We start from the raw sequence: 26,369 nt of genomic DNA, 5'->3' as shown, positions 1-26,369 counted from the left end.
AAAAATTGAAAAAAAAAAAAAAAATTAGTACTTTTTAAAATATTTTCCAAAAAAAAGTGTAAAAAAAAAATATTTTATCAAATACTATGTTTCAAAAAATAAAAATACGATAAAAAACCAAGAAAAGAAATTTCTCGTAGGAAATTATAACAGAAATAACTCAAAATTTTAATATCTAAAAAAGTTAAAATAATAAATAATCATGTAAGGGATATTAAAACTGAGAATAATAATAACATTAATGGTTAAGTAATTTTTTAAATAAAATAGATAAAAATATTATAAAGAAAAAATTGAAGATATACAATTATTACAGACCTAAGAGTTATATAAATTATGAAAAATTTAAATATTACGAATATTAATAAATATAGAAATAAAAAAATTAAAAATTTCCTTATATCTTGACAAATATTGGAAAAAAATAAAATAAAAATTATTTTAATTTTTCAAAATTTTTCCAATTTAATTGTCCTAAATAAATTGTGAATTTAATTTTTATTTAACCTTTTCTAAAATTGATAAAAAATGGAAAATTTTCATGTATTTCTTTAAATGATAATATAATATATGACTAAACTTTCTTTTTCTATAAACATATTTCTTTAACTGTTTAATCATTTAAAGTATGAAATTAATGAAAGTTAAAAATTATTATAAATTATTTGATGCTTAAAAGCATTTGCTAGTTAAAAATACAATACATCATATATTTTTTTTTTATTACAAATGTATAAATAATTAAAAATTTTTAATTTTAAAAAAATAAAATAATTCATTATCCTTTTTGTACTCTTTATCTTTTATTTAATTTAAGGAACGTACCATAAAATAAAGGAAAAAAAAAAGTGTAATTGATTCTTTTTCAGAATATTTAAAAAAAAAATCCTAAAATCTATATATATAATATGAGAATTTAAAAATCATTTATTAAGGATAATATATAAAAAAAAAAAAGTATAGTTATTTAATAATGTACATATTTTTAATAAAAGGAAAAAAACAATTTTATGACATTTTTACATCAACATTATAATTAATTTTAAATATTAACAAATGTTAAAAAGAAATATTTTAAATGAAACATCTTATATATGAGAATTTATCAAACATACTCTATCCTTTAAATCATAAAACAAAATAAATTTTAGTATTTTCGTTTAACTTCTTTTAAAATAATTATTTTTGTGTGCAAATTATTCGTATAGGAAAATATGTGTGTAAAAATAAGTTTCTAATAAGTTTCCAAAAAAAAAAAAAAATTGTATATATTTTACAAATGAGTAAAAAGAAAAATTTTTCCTAACTTTTAGACATAAAAATATAAATAAATTATGAGAATATTCCAGAGAAAAGAATGTCATGTTTTTTTTTTCATTATAAGCATGAATTTTTTTTTTTTAACTGCATTTTTATATTTTCCTTAAAATGATGTGTGCAAGGTCTCAAAGTGTAAAATATTTCTACAACATTCATTTAAACTCCTTTTTTCCCATCTTATTTTTCTTACTTTTATGTACGCTTAACTAAAGCAGACATATTTCTATATAATTTTTTTCTATATATTAAAAAAAAAAATATATATATATATATATATATATATATAAATTTTATTATGTCTTAAAATATTTAAAAAATGAATCAAAAATATATGAAAAAAACATAAAATAACTCTTTGTGTATTAAATTATATATATTATATTACAAGAACTCATTTTTAAAATAATAGATTACCATTTGTTCTATATAAAAATAATTCTCTTATTTTTTTTTTTTGTTTTTATAATTATTCAACTATATTCTATTTACTTCGATTGTTCCTTATTTTAGTGCATAAAAAAAATTCTTTCTTTTTCACTTCTTACCTAACTCTTTTTTTTATTAATTTATTTGTTATCTCTTTTAATTGTGCTTTGAGGCATAATGAAATAAAAAAAAAAAAATAAAATAAAAATTAATTTTGTAAATCTATGTCATTTAATTATTTACTTCATTTGAAAAAATCATAGTTACATAAAAAATTTTAATGCAACAATAATTATTTTTTAAATGAAAAATTATAGTTATACAACAGAATAAAATATTTATAAATTATTACTATTAAAAAATTTATAAGTGTATGCTACTTGAAAACCAGGGAAATAAATAAATAGAATTAAATATATAAAAAAAAAAATTAAATATAATAAATTTTGTGGTAAGCATGAAATCTATTCATCAAGTGAATAATATTGGAGACCGCTTTATGTATCCAAAAAATAATGTAGCTAGAATAAATTCAATAAATAACGGAAAAAATGAATATAAAATGAGTAAGAATTTCCAAAGGAAAATGGAAGAATCAAATAAAAGCATAAAAAATCATAATTATGAGTATTTAGATGCTACCCATTTGGAAATGTTAGATTTAAACAAAAATGTTCAAAATCTTTTGCCAAAACCAATTAAGCCATCTATAAACTTAGAAAGTTTGTGTAAAGAAACTAGTGCTACTTTAAAAAATAATAGTACATTGAGAAGTATAAAAAATATAGAAGAACAACAAAAAAATATAAAACATTTTTATGAATTGGGATCACCTCAAATTATAGGCACATATATTCAACCATTAAATAAAAATCAAAATAATGGTATCAAAAATGATAATTTGGAAAACAATGGTTTTCCTTTAACATCACCGTCATCTCCATTTTTTCAACCACCCAATTTTTCTACGAAACTAATTCAGCCGACTAATCAATTTTTGCCTTTAAATTTAAATAAAAGTACAAACATTTATGATTTACCATCTTATTTAATTCCTGAAAATAAGCCTCAGAGTTTAACTGTTACAGTTGTTCCTAACAAAGATAAAGATATTTTAGAGAAAGAAGCAAAACATCTAAAATTATTACTAGACAATTCATCTCAAGGTATTGTTAATTCTACACCTGATTATCAAAAAATAATTTCTTCCAATTTATCAAATAATAACGATAAAGAAAGTGACTTCAGCTTTGGAAAGCATGAAAATTTGGAACATACACAAGATGAATACAGCTATGAAAATATTACAGACAATAATTACAACGATTCATTAATTAATGAAGATTACGATATGAATAATTACAGCTGTTACAACCAAATGAATGAACTCATGAGCCATTCAAATTATAACAATGAAAATGAATTTAGCTTAGGATCAAATGAAAAATTAGAAAAAGAAAATAAAAAATTAAATCTACAAAAAGATAATATAAATAATTTAAATAAATTAAATGAAACAGAAAAGGATATTAAAAAGGCTTCTCCATCAAAAAAAGCAGAATCAACAAAAAAAAAGGAATCCATTTATATGTCAAAAAAACATGAGCCATCAATATGTTTTAAAAACCCAAAGACATATATAAATATTCGTTTAGGGAGACCAAAAAAGTTTTATATAACTAACAGTTCTGATCCAATTGATAAAAAATTAAGAGATTGGCATAATACACATAATAGTCAAATAGGATGGAAAAAGAACAGAAGAGGTGTTTATACCTTTGGAAAGACGGAAGTTGCTTTAAGTTTGGTTCACGATAAAATTATAGTTAAGAAAATTAATGGAAAAGATATTAAAGATAATCTATTAACTGTTGAAAAATTTGTTTCATTAAATGAATTATATGAACTTCAACAAGAGGATAATAATAGTGAATTAAAAATAAAGAACAAGGAAAATTGTTAGATTTTTTAAGAATATAATAATTATGTAACTTTTGACTTACATTTGTTCATGTTCCTTTTTTTGTTTCATCTATATTTTGTATTTATTTTGTCTATATTTTTTTTTTTTTTTTTTTTGGATTTTTTTTATTTTTTTTTTCTATTTCTAGATTATCAGAATAATTTGTTTTTAGTTTTTATTCATTATGCATAATTCAGTTAAATATATATATAATTTGTCATTTAATAACTTTAATTATAACTGTATAATTAATTATGAATTTTTATGTATCAAAATACAATTTTATATAACAATTAAAAAATATATGAGCATATACAACATGAATAAAATTGAAAATAATATTTTTTTTTTCACAATTTTGAAATTTTCTCTTAAATATATATATATATTTACGCATTTATATGCATCAATCTATGAAAAAAAAAATTGTATCTAAACTTCAAATTTTTTAGTTAATAGAATATTACTAATTTGTAAAAAATTCATTGCATATTTGATTCATTTTTAATTTAATATTTAAAAATATATGTTTCAAAAAGAATATATACATAAATATATATATACGTAAATAGAGATTACAGTATAAAAATATATTAACAATTCCATCATTTGTCTGTAACATTTTAACGATTTATAATACCTTCATTTGCAAAAAGAAATAAAAAAAAATAAAATTATAATTGTAACATTTTTTATATTATTTTAAATTAATTTACTTTTAAAATACAGTAAATATAAATTTCAAATATTCCTACTAAAAGTGGAAAACAATAATAGTAAAGAAGAATGTTGTACTATTATTTTTCTTTTTTCTTATTTTTGAATCATAATTTAATTAGAGAAGTACATTTAGAAACATTATTGTATTTAAATTTTAAACAAATATTCCTTTGTAACTCTTCTATAAAAACATATTATTATACTTTAAAAAAAGAAAAAAAACATCTTTCGTGTTATGTAAACTTTTTAAAGAAGCATATATTGGAGAAAGTAATCTTAATTACGCATATATATTCCAGGTAAATCTTTATCGTAATTATAACTCTATTAATAAATTGAATAAAAATATAAAATATAGTAATAAATGATACTTCAGTAAAAAGTAATGAAATGCCCCAAAATCATAAATATAAAAGAAAATATATATATATATATATGTAGAAATAATTTCAATAAAAATTATATTAATATGCAAAAATATAAAATATGACGAACAAAAAAATAGCCATAAATATAGAAACTATAATGAAATATAAACCCTAATAGAAGTCTCAAATTCTCAAATAGAAAAAAATAAAGAAGTTAAATTATATAAATATACAAATCTATCTCTAATAATTAATAAGGAAAATAATGAACAAGTTAATGCTTATGAATCTAACTTAAGTTCCTATAAAACTAAAAGTAATAATTATAAAATGGTTCTTTTTTATTTATCTTTAAGTAAAAATTATTTTATTATTGTATGTGTCATTATCAAAATGTTTTGTTTTAAAAACAAGGAATCATAATTTTTTATATAAAGGCAATAGCATGAACATATTTTTGCATTATAAAATCTAAGTTTATGAATAGTTAAAAATTTTGATCACCTTTTTTTAAAAATTTTCTAAAGGGTTACTCTAAAATATATAAAAAGTATGTTTTGCCCTGTAAAATTTTCTTTTGAAAAAATAATATTTGTTATTGATATCAACATTATTCATTAATATGAACAAATATAAAAATATGTTATTTTTAATAATAAAGTAATTTATGATTTTATTTAAAATGAAATTTACTCTACCAAGTATTTTCAAGTAAAAGAACATATATATTCTTAGGAAATAAAATATTAAATCTATCCAGAAAAAAAATGTAATGTCATACTGCATAATATTTAAAAAAAAAAATTAACATAAAAAAATGCTTTAATACTTACTAATATAAGATTTTTATTATAGTAATATTTGTACTCTTAATTATAAAAAAAAATTGTAAAGAATTTCTGAAATATACTTTTATATATACAACATTTACAAATCTACTGTTTCATGTACAACAATAAAACCCGTATTTAAATTTTTCCTATATTTTTATAATTTCAGTTCAAATAATATTAGTATTTATAAAAAAATTAATTAAAGTTTTTGTTTTCTATTTTCATGTTTTTCTTTTTTTTTTTTTAAATTTTATACTAATAAAGAAAGTAACCTTTTACATCTTTTATATTTCAACCCTTATTAAAAAAAAAAAAAAAATTAAATTTATATATATAATTAATCTACTAATATATTTATAGCATGGTATTACAGAATAAATACTTTTGAAACTGAAGTTTACTTTTTTATAGTGTGTACAAATAAAAAGCAAAATAGAACATATATATTATCTCTCATATTGATATTAACGATAAATATTATTTTTATATATAATAGCTAACGTATTTTTTTTTCTCTTAATTTTGCATCAATTTTTTTGGAGCATTTTTTTCTGAACATAAATGGGTATAAACATAAAAATGAGCTCATGTAACTTGTTTAAAATATCTACTAGTCTCTTAATTGCTATGAATTTTGCACAATGATAAAAAAACCCTACTAAATTACAAAAAAGGAATATTTTATTGGCTTATTGCATGTACAAAATAATTTTTTTTTTTAATACGAAACATTTTAGCTAGCTAATTAACTTTCTGCAACTTTTTTTTAATGTTTTTATGCTAAGGTTTTTAATTTTTTTTTTTTTTTACATTTTAAATGATTTGTAAATTTTAAAAAAAGTATTTATTTTTTTAAAAATTCTCATTTTAAAATTATATATAAATCCTAATTTTAAATTTTATAATTTTGAAGTTTTAAAGATCATATTAAATTTTTAGTTTTAAAGATTTTTTCTGTTTTTTGTTCAAACATATTTTTTTCATTCTTTAAGCCTTTATTTTAAAAAGTATTTTGTAAATAATTACAACATTAAATTTTTCATAATAAAATATTAAACGCAATTAAAGATGGAATTCAAAGGTTTTATGCCGCCACATCCAAATTCTCCTATACCTGCAGGAATGAAAATACTACCAGGAAACCCAAGAGTTAACATACCTCCACAAGTTTATTATTCAGTACGTCCAATAATAAATGAAGAGTCTTTTCAAATGAATATAGGAGGAGAAGTTCCTTCATCTTGGACAATCAACCAAATAGCACATTATATTCAATTTGCTGGGCCAGACGACAGTGTTTTTGCTGAAAGAGCAAAAAATTTATTACGTGCAAAAGGATACGATGTATAAGATAATAGAAAAATCAAGAAAATAAATATACTAATATTTACAGAACAATTATTAATTCGTGAAAAGTTTTCAATATTAATTTTTTTGTACGAACGTTAAATGGAGAATTTTTTATTAAAATTATATTTTTTAAAGCTTTAAATATAGTATATAATTTTCCAAACGTAAGACTACACTTAATTTTAAATAAATATAATAAATAGAATATATCCCTTTTATTTTTAATTCTTATTTAATTTTTTTTTTTTTTATGCTATCTTCTTATATCACATACACTTTTTGCAGAGTAAGTGAAATTATAATTTTTTTCTGTTAATTTTCATAAAAAAATATATTTTTTAATATTTTGTGTTTATAATTTAAAATTTTGAGCTTTTTTTTTTTTGTTTTATATTTTTTATGATTGATTTTAGAATATTTGATTATTTAAACTTCTTTAATTCAATTTTTAAGATCTAAAAATAATAATATTAAAAATTAATACTTATTGAGCCTATCCATTTGTTCCGTAATTCCGTTAAATATTTTTACAATTAAGAAAAAATAACCTATTCATTAAATTATTTAAAATTATAATGATAACGCACGAATGTTTTCAGAATTTATTATTTCTATGATTTTTATTTTCTGGATTTTTACTTTTTTTTTTTTGTTTATTACGATATTAATTACAAAGCATATGAACAATATAAAAACAATGTCAATTTAATTTAAAGTTTTATTTTTTTCTTAAAACAATTTATTAATATTTCCTTTGAAACGTTATCATATTTAAATATTAAAGAATGATTACAAAGTTACAATCCGAACCTTTTATTTTAAAAATGTGTACTTATTTATCTAAAAGTAAATTTTTTAGAAGTGTAAAATATTAACTATTATTATTAAGTATATTTGAGTTATACATAGTTTCAAATAATTGGAATTTGTGAATTGTTTATTTAAACTATTAGATCAATATTACTTTTATAAAAAAATTATTTCAGAAAAAAAATTTCCACATTTATCTACAAAATAATTTGATTGATATATACATTATTTCCTTAGAGAATTTTAATTTTTTTCTAAGGTAAATTTCAAGATATCTCTTTCTAATTAACAATTTTAAATGCCCATGGCATCATGTAGTTTTCTATATTTTAATTAAAATTTGTTTATTTTTTTTTTTAAATACAAAATCAAAATTATAACACATGTCAATTCAAAAATACAATAATAACGTAATAAAACAATGCAGTAGAAAAAGGTTTAAAATAAAAAAATAACAATAAGAATTACTTGTGGATAACATATTTAAGTTTATAAATATATTTATAACTACTGTTTTATATTAATAACATGAATTAATTAAAATATTAGAAAACAAGTGATAAATTTAAAAAAAATCACTTTGTTGTTTAATCTTTTTTATGTGGGAAACCAAAATTTTATGTATTTCAAATAATTTTTATTGTTTTATTTTTAAAATAAAATTTCACAAAATCAAAACAAATTTAAAAAAGGCGCATGAAATAAGCTTAATAAGAAAAGAATTAAATAATTAAATAATTAACAAGAAAAATGAATTATATTTTAGATTAATAAATATTTAGAAATTCTTCAAATGGATATGATGGTGTTTTTTTTAAATGAGACAACGAATTAATCTCCAATTGACTAGCTGATGGCTTAGGTATTTTATCCTGCTTTTTTGGTGATTTAGGTGCTTCACACTTATTAGTATTAATTCTTTGTTTAATATTTAAGTATTCATTAAATTTTTTTTTTGTGTTAAAATTATTCTCACTTTTCGAATTTTCATCACATATATCTTTTTTCATATTATACTTCAATTTTCTTTGGTTAATGCTTGATATTTTCTTATCTATATTACTAATAGATTGAAATTTTTTTTTATTCAAAACTTTATTTAAATATTTTCTTAATAAATATTTATTTCTTAAATCACTTAATTTATGAAATTTTTCCTCTAAAATATTAGATTCAAAGCTCTCACTCAAAATACATTCTTTCGACAAACTACAGCTACTTGATAAAACGTTGCTCATATATTTAAAACTATAAAAATCATTTTTATTTTTACAATATTGCAAATTGAACTTTTTAAAATTATATTTCATTGAATTTTCTGGGAACTTTCCATTTGCATTTTCAAAATAGTTATCCTTGTCTATATTAAAAAAATAATTATTATTAATATATACTACTTTTTTATTATCCAAATCGTTTTTTTCCATATCGGACGTATATATTCTGTTGTGAATATTTATTTTACTAGGATTAGTATATAAATTTAAAATATTTCCTAATTTTTCTTTCAATTTTTTATTTAACCTTTCATCACAACCAATTTTATTTACCTCACATTCTATGTTTTGCTGTTTTCTTTCTTCTTTTTTTTTATCATAAATAAAATAGTTACTCACAAAATTTTCATTATTTATATTCTTACAACACTTTAATTTATCTGATTCTTTTGATCTGTTACTTATACCATTATATTTAGTATTTACTCCCTTATTTTGGTTAAAATATATTTTATTTTTTAAATAATGATTATCTAATTTATTTTTTCTAATTAAATCATTATTGTTATTAAATTTTAAATTATTTGAAAATTTTGTTTTATTAAAAGACATTGATGTGCCATTGCTCCAATTGTTTGTTGAATTGTTTTCGTGTTTTCTAGAAATACGTAAATTTTCTACATTGAAATCATAGTTATGTTTTTTAGTACCACTACAGTTGATTTCTATTAACTCATTTTTGACTCGAGAATTCTCACAATTATTTAATCCAGATTCGTAATTTTTAATTAAAGAATTAAATATATATTTTTTTGGAAAGTTACTCTTATCTTCACTATTCTTATGAATGTCACTATTATCATTAATTTTATTATCAGAATTACTGTTATCACTCCTATTTATATATATTCTGTTACTATCATTACTTCCCATTCCATTTAAAGCTTTCATAATGGTATCTTCCTTATTCATACGAATTTCATTTGAATTTTTTTTATGAATATCATTTGAATTCGATGAATCTTTATTAGTAAAATATTTATTTTTTTTTATGCTATCATTGAAAATAGTTTCTTCTTTATTTTGAATCAACTTTGATTGATTATATTCTTTATTTTTAACTTTATATTTTTCTTCTTTGTTTATGTCTAATATTTTGTTATGAACAATATTCCAAATATTTTTTTTTTCATAAATTTGTTCAATTTGTCCAAAATATAAATAATCATTTTTAATTTTATCTTCATCCCTTTCATTTTGTTCCAGGTAATTATTTCTTTTTATTTGTTTTAATAATTTTATATTACTACTTTTTTGTTTTTCATCAATAGTTAAAGAGTTTACTTCTATATCATAACTTTGTATCCCCATATCGCCATTAATATCATTATGTGCTTCTTTAAAATTCCCTTTTTTTGTATTAATTTCATTGCTTTTATTCCTATTCAAATTATTACCCTCTTTAAAATAATTAGTATCTTTATTAGAAATATTTTCTTTATGTTCACTGTTATAGCAATTTTTTATTTTTTCGTTTTCTTTACTTTTTTTAGTTTCATCTAATACAATTGATTTCTTCAGCCTGTTTCTTTGTACATTTGAAACTGAAGTCACACCATTTATAAGTTTATTTTTGAATTCATTGATATTAACATTATTAATTGTTACGTTTTTTTTGGTGTTATTTTTATATATATTTGTTAAGTTCATATTTTGTTTCATAGAAGCAATGTTATTTTTTAACACTTCTTTATAGAGATTTCTATTATTAATCATTAATTCTTCTTCTATAGATTTACTAACAGTTCTTTTTTCTTTTTCATTACATGCTAACATACATGATATATTTTTATTTTTTTCCTCATTACCTGCAAAATGTGAATTTTTTCTCTTTATTAATTTTTCATTTAGTTCATCCATTAACGTTAGTGAGTTCCTTTCTTTGCTTAAATTTATTGATTTATTTACTTTTTTAACATCATATTTTTCAAAGTTTTTTTTACTATTATCATTTTTATTAACCCTATTTTCATAATATCCATCATCATAATCGAAGTTTGCCATAATTCCATGATTCTTATTACCCTTAATATTATCTTTAGGAATTATGATGTTTTTTTTATCACTTTTACAATCTTCATTTATTTGTTTTTCTTTTAGAAAATCGTTAAAATAAAATTCTTTTTTGTCCAAATAAATTACATTTTCTTTAGTGTCATCATCAATTTTAAGTAAAGGAAGTAACTTATGTTTACTACTACAATTAATGTTATCAATTATATTGTCATCGAAGATAATTTCTGAGTCATTTTTTGAATTTTTACGGTAATTCTTAACATTTTTAAAATGCATATTTTTATTTATAGTATTATATTCTAATTTATTATTTTTTTTATCATTTTGAGGAAGACTATATATTTTTTTTGAACTTCTGTTATCTTCATCATTCTGTAAGACAATATCATTCATTTTTGTTTTTTCTTTTACAGTGCTTAAAATGTTAAATTTTTTATTATTAAGAAAATTAGAAGCATTAATAAATTCGCAATTCTCATCAATTTGTGTAATATCATTGATATTATTCTCTGAATTTCTTCCCTTTAAATCATTTATTTTTAAGAAAAAATTATTCTTAAATTTGGCATTAGATATATTCATATTAGTTTGTTCCTTTGATGGTTCTTTTTCATCTTCATCTACTCCATTTATAACGCAGGGTTGTGGTAAACTATATAATTCATTTTCTTCACTAAAATTTATTAAACAATTATGCATAAAATCTTCCTTATCATTATCATACATGTAAATGTTTATATTATCATAATTATTATCTTCGTCATTCAAATTACATAAATCATTAAGCTTAATATGCTCACAAGCAAAATACGAAATGTTATTTTTAAAATGTCGTTTTATATATATTATCATATCTTCTGAATTTTTATTAATATAATTTTCTTCATCTCTTTTATAACTTTTTGATTCTTTTTTAGAATAATCATCTAAAAATATGTACACATCATCATTGAATGATAAAGATTCATTTTCGTTATTATTTAAAGAGTTACTAAATATTATACTATTATTTTTTATTGCTTTTGTGTTTTCAATGTTTTGATTATTATACATATTATTTTTAGATTTATTACTATTTATCTTAAGTACGTTGTTTTTTACATTATACAAATTATTATTATGGCTAGTACTTTTATTGTACTCATGTAAATTGATATCATAATTATTCTCTTTATGTTGTGTATCTTCTTTCAATTTATTTTTTAAGATTTTGTTGTTTAGGTTGTATTCATAATACACATTTGAATTTTTTACTAAACATCTCATATAATTAAATTTTTTTGAGCATGAATTGCACAAATGAAAACATTTTCTCAAATTATTTTTTGCTTCAAGTAACCAACTATAGTCATTTTCATATTTTTTACACTCAAAACGCTTTATTTCTCTCGATTTAGGTGGTGGGGGGTCTGGCAATGATTTAACATGTTTGCTGAAAGGATAAGGATAAATTCTTATCATTTTTTATGAAAGGCATTTCTTTAAATATTGAAACATTAAAAATACAAATTAACAAATTTTTATTTAATTATATTTATTTAATAAAAATGTCACTAATTTTTTAACATTTTTAACACTGGCATTCTTTGTATTTTAAAGAAATTTAAGATGGATAATATTTTATTATTTAAAATGTAATTTAAACATTTTTTTTTCTATGCAATACAATTTTTATTAAAATTAAGTTTATATAATCTATAAAAAATTAACAAAATCAAATAAATAAAAATTAAAATTTTTTATATTTTTACACTTATGAATATAGGTGTTCACTTTTTAAATATATTACTCAAAAATAATATATGTGTATATATTATTTATTCTGTTAATTTTAAATCCCCTCCCCCCCCCAAAAAAAAAAAGTAACAGTATGAAACAAAAATTTATTCACCGATTTCTTCTTTAGATGTAAAATTTCCATGAACATGCAAGATTAAATTTTAATAGTAAAATTTGCTATATATATTGTAAAATTTATATGAACATGTTAAGATTTAAGTTAATATTGACTGAACAGTACATTTTTTTTTCTTTTTTCTTTTTTTGAGAAACTTATGCTTGTGTGTAAAATGCTTATTAAAAAAAAAAACATCATGAAAAATGAAATTCCTTATTAAAAATGAAAAATTTTTTAAAAGTTACTACTATTAAAAAAAAAAAAAGAAGCAAATCTAGTGGCTTATATTTTTTAAAAAAGTAAAATTGAATCTAGAATAAATTTTTAACAAATAATTCTTTTTTTTCTTGAAATTATAGATTTAAACAAAATAAAAGTATTCAAAAAAAATGGTATACAATAAAAAAGAATTTTTTTTTATATAATTACCATTTTAATAAAAAAATTCCAAAAAATAAAACAATATATTTCTTTTAAGTATGTATTTTATATCAATTACAATATTCTTAGTTCATAATTGCTATAAACATACATAACATAATTTATGACTATAAAAAGAATCGAAATTATGATACAAAGCGCACACATCTGCACTTTCTTAGTTTCTTTTTAAATTATTTTCTTTCAAATAGATATAATCAATAATACAAAATAAAATTTTTCTTGTCTTAAGGAAAATTTTAAAAAAGGGTACTACATTTTACTGATGGATCAATTTATTTTTTTTGTAAGTTGCTTACATTTACTGCATCTACATTATAAAATATAACTATTTCCCACATTCATAAGTAAGCTTTTATACTTCTTTTTTTGATTTTTTATTTCAAAAATAATTTATTTATAATAAAATATAATACATAATTCATAATTTTTGTTCATTTAATAGAACAAATTTATATTAAAAAAATACAAGTTTTAGTTAATAGGAAAAATTTCGTAGATAATTTATTAAAAACATTTATTTTCAATTAATAATAAACCATAGCAAGATTGTCTTTTTGTATAATTTTTTTCACTATATTTCAAACGTTGAATGTAGTTCAACTATTAAAACAACTCTATTATAGAATATAAAAAAAAACAAGTAGGAAATTTACCAAATTAATGAAATATACACATTTTTTAGGAAAAGTAACACAAAAATATATGTAAAACATATAGAAATTACTATAAATGTCTTAATATATATTACTAATACTTTTAATTGTTTTTAGTTATCTTTCTTTTCTGGATAATAGTTATAGTATATTATTTATATGAATTTTTTTAAATATATATACTTTTTTATAAAATGAAAAAAAAACTTTAAAGTATAGATAATTATTAATCCACAAATTACTATTTTAGGAATTTTTTTGTTTTTCTATTGTGTTATAAAGAAGCTAATTCTACTTTTACTGAAAAATGAAACTATGAAATTTGTATTTCTTTTACACCATAAAATAATAAAAAAATAATTTCTTCTTAATTATTTTCCAATAAATATGCTTTTTACAAAATAAAGGGATATTTTAATTCTCAAGAGAAATTTTATATATCTAGAAAATGAAAAAAAAACTTATTCTAACTTTTAATTATTTTAAATACTTATAGATAAATTGACTCAGAAATGAAAATATGAAAAAAAATAAAATTTATTTAATTAGATATCAGAATTAAAAAAATTAGTTAAAATAAAAAAAATAATATTAATCAAATTCTTGTAATACTTAAACGTAAGTTTTTAATATTTTTATTTTACATATTTGACTTAAAAGATATTTAAAATACTTATTTTAGTATAAGATTATCCCTTATATTTATTATAGTAAATTTAAATTACTTTTTAAAAGTAAGAAATTGTTTTTTAGGATTAATATAAAACTAAAAAGTACTTTAAATGTTACTTATCAAAACTATACATATTCCAAATGTAAACAAGAAAATTGTGGAGTTATTTCAAAGATAAAATGTATCGTTCACAAGAGAAATAAATATTTTTTTTCATTTTTGAGTATACACACAAATATAAACAAAAAGAAAGTGAAAATTTAATACTTTTTAAAATTTTTACTCCATAAAAATATATCTTTTTCATTCTTTTTTCTTTTTATTTAATTCATACATAAGACTTTATAATACATGTTGTATATTTAAATGTTGATATATTTTATTTTTAATATGCATTTCTTCAGGACAATTCATTTTGCTCCCATCTTTATTCAATAGATATTTATAACATTTGTACGATTTTACTCCCCCCTTTAGAGTATCTGTGTTTTATGATATTTTCATTGTTTGTCCTCTTATTATTTTAAATTATATTAATATCATTATTTTTCAAAAATAGTAAATTAAAAGAAATAAAAAAAATTTATTAAAATATAACTTTTCTATTATACCTTCATTAATATTTTTATGTATTATAAAGAAATGAATGATAAAATTTAGTCTTGATTTTTAATGTGTCTTCTTTATATGTTTTGTTATTAATTATTCTCTATAATATTTAAATTGAGGATTCACTTATTGATCTAAATAATTTTTTATTTTATTAAAATATTAGTTTCAAAGATTCATAATTATCTTTAAATCCATTGTTAAAGAATGTATTTATGAAACGAAAACATATTTTGTGTATTAGACAATTTTTTTATTCATAAAATAGATATATAATTTTTTTCAATCAAATTCACTATGTCAAATATGTTCCAAAAAATAAAATCAAATACATATCTTATTTCACGACAACATTTAACATTATCAAGTTGTTCATATATTTCAATTGCACCCTAATGATTTCGAATAAAATGTTTTAGTATTGCTTTAGATGTTTCTATAAGTTATTAACTAATTTAAGAGAATAAAACTATAATTTTTAATATGTTATTTAAATTTGTGCAATGTTTTTTAAAGTACTTGGTATGAAAAAAAAAACAATAAAGAAAAAAAAAGATAGAAATTAAATATAAAACTCTTATATTAAGAATGATACATTTCATTGTCTATATTACAAGAACAAATGATATAACAGTTATATTTCAAATTAATATATTGAAGATTTGGGATTTTATTAAAAAAAATAAGAAAATATAGTAATGAGATTTACATTATTACAATATGAAAGATTTTATAAAGATAAATTTTACTTTAGCTATCCCTTTTTAAATAGTGTATATACAATGTAAAAGTTTTTATAATCCGGTTACAAATATAAATAAATGTTGGCATTCATTTTTTATACTATTATAAACTTATATTTATAATCATTTTTTTTTAAAGAGGAAACAGATTAAAGAAGTTTTTATAAAATGTTTTGAATATTTAAATATCTAAAATTTGAAAATTAAAAGGAAAGTACATATATTAAATGTATTTTTATTGTGTCATTTTTATATATTTATTACATATATTTGGTAAAAGGCTTTATTTATTCTAAATTTTGGGATAATAAATTTTTTTTTATTTATTTTTCATTTTCTTATTCATATAAGTTATGTTTTATTAATAATACTCATAATTGAGATTCTATAAAATATTTTACTTATCAGAATATTTGTATTTTAATGTTTGTATATATTTGCAATTAAAATGATTTTATGATTAAGATAATTATTGTTTCTCGTTATTATTCATTAGTGTGAAATTTTTTCTAGGTATATTTAATGTTTTCAATTAGCAAAAGTGAAATTTTATATTTCATTATTATTCCTATCTTATTCTTGATTTAAAAAAGAATATAATATTGAAAACAAAGTTTATGAGATATTTGTTACCATATATATAAATAAAAATAATATAATTTTTGGTAATTAAATGAATATGAAAAATAACAAGAAAAAAAAGTTCAAATGAGTTATGAGATGAAAGGTATATATAATTTAATGATTCAAAAAGATAGGAATATATGACAATAGTATCTGGAAAAAATACACAAATTTTTTAATAAATAAAATTTAAAGTAAAAATTACATTATTTGTTTTATTTTTTTCCATTGATATAATGGTTAACATACAAATGAATTTCAAAAAAAATATGTAGACGTTAGTAATTAATTTATAGTAGAACAGACTTATGTATTTATGACATTTTGTTTTATTAATTTTTTTTAGTGAATTTGTTAAAAATTTCTTTACAAATGCTAAACTAAAAATAATAATTTTAACAAAAATATTTTGTTAAAGAGATAAAGTAAAAGAGAGATTTGTCTGTTACAAATAAAAATAAATTTAACTTAATGCTTTAACTATTTAAAAACATTGATTATGTTATTCTATTTTAACAGATATATTCCTAATAAATTTAATAATTTAGTTTAATTCATGCATATGATACACTTAATTTATAAGTAATATAACGTTATAGTTTTAAGAAAATACATTTTTTTTAAATGGTAGGGTATATAAGAAATTTAGAAGCATAAAATTTAGAAATTTTGTTAAAGGTTGATTATAAATTTTTTTTTTTTGTCTAAAGAAATACAAATGCTATAAATAGTGATTATGAAATATTTATTAGATTATTCTATTATAATTATTATGAAAGAATGTGTGATTTATTACAAAAATTGTAAAACATTTTGTTTTAGAGTATGTTTAATTTTTTATTTTCTACATTAATTATAATTTATTTAAGGTTTTTATAATTTCTATTCAAATCTAGTTTTTATAAAAATTTTCATTTTGTATTTTTTTCTTTCATAAAAAATTCCTTTTCATGTGTATTGTAATTTTTTATACATTTTTATGAAAAAAACTACATAATACGATTACGAAGATATATGAAAATACAATTTCTTATCGATATATTTTGTCAGTTATCAATAAAATAAATGTTAAAATAGATGCGGATACATTTTAAAAGATTTTTTCTTATACAATCCTGATAAATTAAAAAAATATATTTTTTATAGTTTGTGTGTAAGTGAATTTGTAAAGATTTAATAATTGTCAAGATTATACTATTCATTATAAATGCTGTCATAGGAGAATGTTAATAATATTATTTAAATACAAAAACAATGAAACTCTTTAAAATTACATCATATAAAAGATCTTTTTGCCATTTTACTTAATTTGTCGCTTTATTTTATCAAAAACGTAAAATTTCATATTTCTTTGTCCAAATAAAAATTTATAGGTAAACCGGATAAATGAATACTTAAATTTCTATTTTTTTATATTTGTAGATTATAAATTATATATCACAGATTTTAGTTGAAGCAAAAAAAATATATTTACTTTGTTGTAGACTTTAATAATATACAATTTTTATATAGTAAGTAAAAGATGTTATATCTTTAATTTCATGTATTTTTTTTTTTATTTTCTAAAGTCGGACTATGTTTTTTTAAAGCATATTCTAAAATATACTTCTAAAATATTAATAAGCAATTAATAATTCATAAATTTATTAGCTAATAAAAAATATATTTGTTACATTTTTATACAAATTTAAACTTGCAAAAGCATTTTTTTTTCTTAAAAAGAAAAATTAAAAAAAGTTATTTTTGCTTTAAAGTCTTTTTACGACTTTTTTTTTAAAAAAGAAAGTTACGCTTTTAAAAATTAACAATATTGTAGTGAAAAATATTAATATAATAATGTATGAATATCATTAAAAATATAATGGGAAAAAAGGAGCATTCTATACTTTTGTTTACAAAAAATAAAAGAAAAATATGATTTAAAAGTTTTTCTGAAAATATACCATTTCTTTTGTAATAAACATATTTTTTTCTAAACAAAAATAAACGATAAAAAAAATAAGAATATGTTTGTAATCTCTAATTTCGAAAAAAAATATATCTTCCATAAATATAATATATATTACTATTCAAAATATGTAGAATATCATATGGAAATTGTATACATTAACAAATATTCATCAAAATTAAAAACACAAAAAAAATATTTTAATGTTTACACTAATGTAGTACAAAACTTTAATTGCTAAATTATCTTTTGTACATGTGGAAATATATTTCAAATTAGTTTATTTCATAAATTAATTTAATCCTCTATGATAAATAACTAATATCTTAATTCATTATATAAATTTAGTTTATATTATTTAAATTATTAAAATATCTAATTGTATATTCTTTTAATATTAATAATTTTATGAATGAAATTATTAATTATATATATATTATTTAATTTTAATTTTCATAATTTAATTATAAATTAACTGGCACATTTTTTTATGATTTGATTTAATAAAATTTAATTTTTGTTATTAATCTATTTCATTATATATTTAGTTATTTATTTTTAATTTGTTAAAAAAACTTTTATTTCAACAGATATTTAATATAACTGTTTATTTATTATTTATATTATAGAACTATATTAAAATAAAAATTAATATTATTTTTTATTAAAATTTAATTCTTATATCACATCTTATTTATTTATATTTTTGTATACCTATTTTATATTTAATTTTATTTTATTCATATTAATTTATTTAATTTAATATTTATTTAAATTTTATTTTTGTATTAATTTATTTTCTTTAATTTAATATTTATTTTAATTATTTATTATTATTATTTAGATTTACTTATGATTACTTTTGCTTATATATATATATTTATTTATTTATTTTATTTAATTTATATTTAATTAATTAATTTATTTATTTTTTTTTTGTTAATTTTATTTAAATTATATATTATTAATTATTCATACATTTATTAATTTAATTTAATTTATTTATTAATTTAATTAATTAATTTATTTGTTTTTTTTTTGTTAATTTTATTTAAATTATATATTATTAATTATTCATACATTTATTAATTTAATTTAATTTATTTATTTATTTATTTATTTAATTTATTTTATTTATTAATTTTATTTTATTTAATAATTAATTAATTAATTTATTTATTAATTTAATTTATTTATTACTATTTAATTTATTTTATTAATTTTATTTAATATATAGTTAATTAATTAATTAATTTATTTATTTATTAATTTTATTTAATTAATATATTATTAATTAGTTCATTTATTTATTAATTTTATTTTATTTAATAATTAATTAATTTATTTATCTATTAATTTTATTTAATTAATATATTATTAATTAGTTCATTTATTTATTAATTTTATTTTATTTAATAATTAATTAATTTATTTATTTATCAATTTTATTTAATTAATATATTATTAATTAGTTCATTTATTTGTTAGTTTTATTTAATTTATGTTTTATTAATTAACTCATTTATTTATTAATTGTATTTAATTTATATATTCTTAATTAATTTATTTATTAATTTTATTTAACTTATATTTTATCAATTAATTTATTTATTTACTTAATTTTATTGAATTTATATTTTATGAATTAATTAATTCGTTTATTTATTAATTTTATTCAACTTATACTTTATTAATTAATTATTTATTAAATTTTATTTTAATTTACATTAAATTTATCTGTTTAATTCTTTAATTTATTTATTTGGCTCATTAATTTTATTTAAATGTTTAATTTTAATTAAATTATTAACTGTTTCTATTTTTATATTTATTATATTAGCATATATATGTTATATATATTTTTTTTCTTAAATTTAAATTTATTATTTCTTTTATATAAAATTACATAATTTATTAATTATTTTTTTTTTTTTTTGTGTACGTATTAATATTTATTTAATTATAATATTGATAATTTACTATACATTAAAGCTACTATAAGATATTTAATTTTCAGGTGTATTATTATCTGTTTTCTTCGTTATTAGATATTATATGTAATTAATTTATTTTTATAAATTCTTATTTATTTATTAATATAATTAAATATTATTTTTAATTGGTTTTATTTTTTAAAGAATGTAATAATAAAATTTTAATTTTGTATAAAATTATTTTATTTTATTTAAATTTAATTTATTTATTAATAAAATACTTATAATAATTATTATTTATTATTTAATTATTTATTTTATGAAATTATTAATTTAATTTCAGTTCATTTTATTACATTTTTTTTAATTTAAATAAATTTATTCAAAAAAAAAAAAAATTATTATTATTTTAATATTATATATTTTTATTTATTTTAAATAATTTCCTTTTAATTTTTTTTAAATAAACTATTAATTTTTATTTGTATATTAATATTTAAATTAAAATATATAGGCTTGACCCTGTTCATTTTTTATCATTGTTTATTTTAATATTTGTATATTATTATTTATGTATTTTAGTAATTTAATTAATTTTATATTATTATTTTTAAAATTCATTATTTACTCACGAATTTTTTTAATTTTAATTTAAATATATATATAGTTAAATATATTTTATACTTTATGATTTTTTATATTATATAGATTTAAATATATTGGAATTACTTTATTATGTATATTTTTTATTTATATGATAAATTTATTATTAATTTTAACTATTATATTATATTTATATTATATTTTTTTTAATTTATTATATTTTAGGTTTTTAATGTAAATAATTTTATTTTTAGGAATTTTTAATTTATGTAAATTTTTTTTAAATAATTTTTTTAATGTTATATTTTTAATTTATATTAATTGTTTTTAATTATATATTTATATTTTTTTTCTTTTTTTTTTTTAATTTTTAATTTTTTTTTAATAAATAAAAATATGATAATTAATTGTTTTAAAAAATATATATATGTCAGTTAATATATATATAATATTTTTAGATTTTTTTGTCTATTTGTAAGTCACAATATTTATTTTTATTAGAATATATACTTTTATGGATTTTTTACGTATAACTATTTTACGAAAAATGCGAAATTATTTTTTTTAATTAAAAATATCATTATAATTAAATTTATCTAGACTTATTGTAGAAAATTTAATCTTTGAATGTGTCTATTACATGAAAGTTCATTAGAATTAGAAATAAAAGAACATTGTGAAAAAATGTAATGATACACTTTTTTATTTCTTTTTATTAAGAAATTTAATTTAAAGTATAAAAAATAGAAATTAATAATTTTGCAGAAATAAAAATTGAAAATTTTTTTTTTTCTTTTCGAAAGATTTTAAGTCTTTCGTTTTTTTATAGAATTTATTAGCTTAAATTATGCAAATGGTTAAAATTTATTATAAACTTTACCCTTTAAAGAATTACATATATAAATTATATCTTAATGATCTATCAGTGATTCTATTTCGTTCCCAAGTTTTATTATATTTTAAAACTTTATGCTCTTTCTAGGAACATTTTCAATGTAATTTTATGTAATAGCACTATAACATTTTATTTGGAAATGTAATATTTAATTATTTAAAAAATATAAACTTTTTAGGGAAATTCTCTGTTAAATTTTACTAGTCTTAAAACTATTATTGTATTTATCTATAAATGTAAGATATATGTTTATGTATATCTTAAGGGAAAAAATAAAATATGAATGACACATAATATTTCAAATACTAACAATGTATAAGGTTACAAAACTAATATACTTTTATTTCCTTAAACTTCTTTATAGAAATAAATTTGCAATTTTTATAATATTTTAATTTTATAACATTTTTTTTTCTTCAGTTGATTTAATTTCCCAGCATTCAAATTTATTAATTTTACCTTTTCATATTTTTATACAAAACTTTACATAAAGTTTCATTTCTCCATAGTATACTCAGCTATACTTTTTTAAATCATTCAAATTTTAACTTTGAGATATAATTTTCTTTATTTTATTTAACAAAATGAATGTAAAATGTATTATTTTAAATAAGAATTATTTTTAGATATTTTGGTGTTTTCCAACTATGAAACTTAATATTCTTCCTAATACTTGATTTTTCTTTTTATGTACCTAAATAAGAAAAGAATCCGTAAATATTACAAAAACATTTAATTATGCAGTTCTAGAATAATCTTATGACAAAATGAGAATTTTCATCTAATTTATTGTCAAATTATTAAATTTCTAAAAAAAATAATGATTAATGTATGTTTCTGTTTTCTAGAAGTTATATTAGTATAAAGCATGCAGGATATATTTTACATTAATGAATATACTATTTTCAATAATTTTAGGTGAATCATAAATAGAAAAGGAATGTGTAAATTATTAAAAATTTATATACTTATGAAAATAATTGTATTCTATATATCTTTTTCTCTTATAAGTAAAATTATGAGATAATTCTATAAACTAAATCAAACTTTATATTTTAATTTATACATAGTTTTAATATATACATTTTTATTAAGCAAAATTATTAAATTATACATAAGCATTATCAGACTTTGATAATAATTTTTTTTTTGAAATCATTTGAATTTCGTCAAAGTTAAATTTCATGAGATTCATTCTTCCTTATTTATTTTATATACAACTAAACTATTACCAAAAATATCCCGTAATGATATACCTTTTTTAAAATTATATAATGAATATTGAAGTTAATTTGAACTTTGAAAAGATACATGATCTGTCCCTCACTTTTTTTTCTTTTAAATATACATTTAATAATATATAATGATTACAAATTTAAAAAATACAGTCTTATATGATTCAAGGTAATAATTTTTTAAAGGACATCATAAACTAAAAAACAATATATACACGTTAACTGATAGTAAATCCAATTTTTAGGACAAATAGTCCAAAAAAAAGTAATACAAACAATATAGAAACATACGTCTTTTTAGTATAGAAAAAATTATTTCAGTATAATATTTTAAAATAAATTTTTACTTGTAATTATTGTTTTTATTTTTTTGGTTTAGTATTTATAAAAATATCACATTTAACATCACAAATCATGTATGCTATTTGTATAAAATACTTTGAATTGTCACTACCATAAGAATAAAAATAAACAAATTTCTGAAATTTTTTCTATTGTTAATTTAACTATTTTTCTTTATTTAAATATATCTATAATAAAACAAATTTTTCTAAATACTTGCGTACGATTTACATTCTTCCACTTGATATCTAAAATCTAAAATTTTTCTGTATCTATTTTTATTTTTTATGGATTAAATAATTAGAAAAATATATTTTTATAACAATACATTTACGCAAAACAGAACAATCTTTAAATGATATATTTAAAGAAAGAAAAGGTTTCTTTAAAATTAAATGTTTTTTATTAGAGCAGATGAAGTTCCTCAGACATCCTAATGTAAATCAAAGTTACAAGGATACCTTAGTTTCATAAGAATTTATAGTAACATTTTTTTTTAGAAAAATGAAAAAAGGAAAATATCAATAAAAAAAATATTAGCTCTTCGTTTCTTAATTTATTTAAAGACATATTTAGAATTTTATTAACAATACTAACGGAAAATTATAGTCTTAAAGTTTCATTTAATATGAATAGGAAAAGTAATATAGAACCTAAAAGAAAATTTCAGTCTATTTTTATTATATAGAATTAAAAAAAAACCTTAGAAAATACATATTCTTCATCTCATTTGAAGGTGAACTTATTACAATATATAAAATAAAACCTATGACAAATTTTTTCGAAAAAAGGATTTTTGCAATGAAAAATATATTCTGTAACTTTTTTAAAATATATCTTTCTTCTGTTTATATTCCTTATGAAATAACCTATATAATTAATAATATTCAAAAGAATTACTGTGAATAAAAAATGCAAATATTTAAACTAAATTTGACATTTATTTTGACATTTATATATATATTTTTTTTTTAAAGACAAAATAAATTATCGATATCTCATTTATTTTCATTTATAGTTAGAAAAAAAAACATTTCATTCTATTTATATGAAAATTTTTTTCTATTATAAGAATAAATTTAATAATATAATTTTATGAAGTATTTTTTATATTATATATATAGATATTCACTGTAAAAAATTAAGTTTTTTTAATTTTTGTTAGAAAAAAAGGAAATGTTAATGTACTAAATGCTTGTGCTGTTAGATTATTTTTTTTCATTATACAGTTGTGCGTTATAGACCAAATAAAAATTAATTTTAAAGGTATTGTTTCCTCTTTTAAAGGAATAAAAAAAATTGTAGGATGAAAAGCACAGTTCTTTTTATAGTTTTTTTTTTAATTTGAAAGCATCTACACCACTCAAATAATAATAGGGTTTCCTTTTTATTCTAATGAATCCATTTTTTTCATAAAAACCTATAAAAGTAATGTTTATAGACGTAAATAAAATAGTGATATATATAAGAAAAAAATTATTACGTAATGTAGGGTTATTTGTAGCTTCAGCTTCGAGGTGAACCTAAATAAAAAATATAGTAAAATAATTATTTTTCTTCATTTAAAATTATATAGAAAATGTTTCTTAATAATAATAAAATTACTTCATTTACTCCATACAAATTTTGCATTAATTTAATGCTTTCATTTAATAAATATGAACCTAAAAATGCCAATTTTTTACATTTTCAGTTTTATGAAAAAATTAATATTACATATTAAAGAATAAAAATTTTAACCTAGACCACATCCTTTGATAGATTTGTGGACAGCTATCATACCTATAAATTTAATTTAAAATGAGAAATGGAAAAAATAAAATAATTTAAACATTCATATTTTATATAGTTTGAAAAAAAAAATGTTTTGAAATATAAAATTACATATATGTTTTACATATATATCCAAAAGTAACTGGTTCATCATCATTTTTACATTTTGTAGAGATTTTACTTATCACGGTACCAACACACTTTTCATCGAATAATGACTAGAAATAAGAAAACAGAAAATAAAGAATTATAATTTTTATGAAAACGTAAAGTACTAAACATTCTTAAGAACGAGGTTGCAATACCATTAAAGCAATTTCACTGTAATTCTTTAAGATAGTTTTAAGTAAGAAAATGTTATATGGCTCAGATAATTCTTCACTTAATAATTCATACACACTATTTAAATAATTTTTTGGAAATGTTTTAAATTGATAAATTTCAATTTTTTTTTTATTAATAATCATTGTTTGATAAATAGCATTTTTTTTTATAGCATTATCATAAATTTGTTCATGTGTATTTTCCTTTGATTTGTCATTATTTTCTAATATAATGTCAGTTCTATTTAAAAAAAAAGAACTCCCACAATTTTCAATTTTTTCATTTACTGATTTATCTATAGGTATAAACTCTCCGTTCATTTTTAAATTTTTCTTTAAAGGGCAAAAAAATTACATAAAAAAATAAAGTTTTTTCATATGTATTTCTTTTTAATAAAGCAATTATTTTAAGTTTTTTTTTAAATTTTTAATATGAAAAAAACATCTAACATAAAAAAATAAACATAAATTGTAACGAAAAAGTTAGTGTATTATTTTGATTTTATGAAATTTTATATATTTAAAAAAACTTAAAAGTAAAAGATAAAAAAAATTTTAAAATAAAAAAGTTTTTAATTAAAAAATGTGAC

The 26,369-nt window shown here is 17.2% G+C and overlaps 4 protein-coding genes across 4 annotated transcripts, besides 1 other annotated feature; 2 read left to right on the top strand and 2 right to left on the bottom strand.

Moving 5' to 3' along the window:
• Positions 1 to 2,203: 2,203 nt before the first annotated feature.
• On the top strand, positions 2,204 to 3,709 carry PRELSG_0113000 (conserved Plasmodium protein, unknown function; the record flags this gene model as incomplete). Its single annotated transcript, XM_028679311.1, has 1 exon — positions 2,204 to 3,709. The coding sequence occupies one exon, from the start codon at positions 2,204 to 2,206 to the stop codon at positions 3,707 to 3,709; it is 1,506 nt and encodes a 501-aa protein (XP_028531490.1).
• A 2,989-nt stretch (positions 3,710 to 6,698) lies between these two features.
• GAMER (gamete release protein, putative) lies at positions 6,699 to 6,980 on the top strand (the record flags this gene model as incomplete). The annotated part of the gene is made up of 1 exon (XM_028679300.1): positions 6,699 to 6,980. The coding sequence occupies one exon, from the start codon at positions 6,699 to 6,701 to the stop codon at positions 6,978 to 6,980; it is 282 nt and encodes a 93-aa protein (XP_028531489.1).
• Positions 6,981 to 8,557: 1,577 nt separating this feature from the next.
• On the bottom strand, positions 8,558 to 12,544 carry PRELSG_0112800 (conserved Plasmodium protein, unknown function; the record flags this gene model as incomplete). The annotated part of the gene is made up of 1 exon (XM_028679289.1): positions 8,558 to 12,544. One exon carries the CDS (start codon positions 12,542 to 12,544, stop codon positions 8,558 to 8,560), a length of 3,987 nt encoding a protein of 1,328 aa, XP_028531488.1.
• Positions 12,545 to 19,315: 6,771 nt separating this feature from the next.
• Positions 19,316 to 20,227: a sequence feature.
• A 4,781-nt stretch (positions 20,228 to 25,008) lies between these two features.
• On the bottom strand, positions 25,009 to 26,100 carry PRELSG_0112700 (acetyltransferase, putative; the record flags this gene model as incomplete). Its single annotated transcript, XM_028679278.1, has 6 exons — positions 25,009 to 25,103; positions 25,167 to 25,206; positions 25,289 to 25,347; positions 25,430 to 25,465; positions 25,581 to 25,674; positions 25,762 to 26,100. The coding sequence occupies 6 exons, from the start codon at positions 26,098 to 26,100 to the stop codon at positions 25,009 to 25,011; spliced, it is 663 nt and encodes a 220-aa protein (XP_028531487.1).
• Between the last annotated feature and the right edge of the window lie 269 nt (positions 26,101 to 26,369).

Source organism: Plasmodium relictum (genome assembly GCF_900005765.1).
Source record: "Plasmodium relictum strain SGS1 genome assembly, chromosome: 1".
NCBI classification, from domain to species: domain Eukaryota; phylum Apicomplexa; class Aconoidasida; order Haemosporida; family Plasmodiidae; genus Plasmodium; species Plasmodium relictum.
This window is presented reverse-complemented; position numbering and strand designations above follow the sequence as displayed.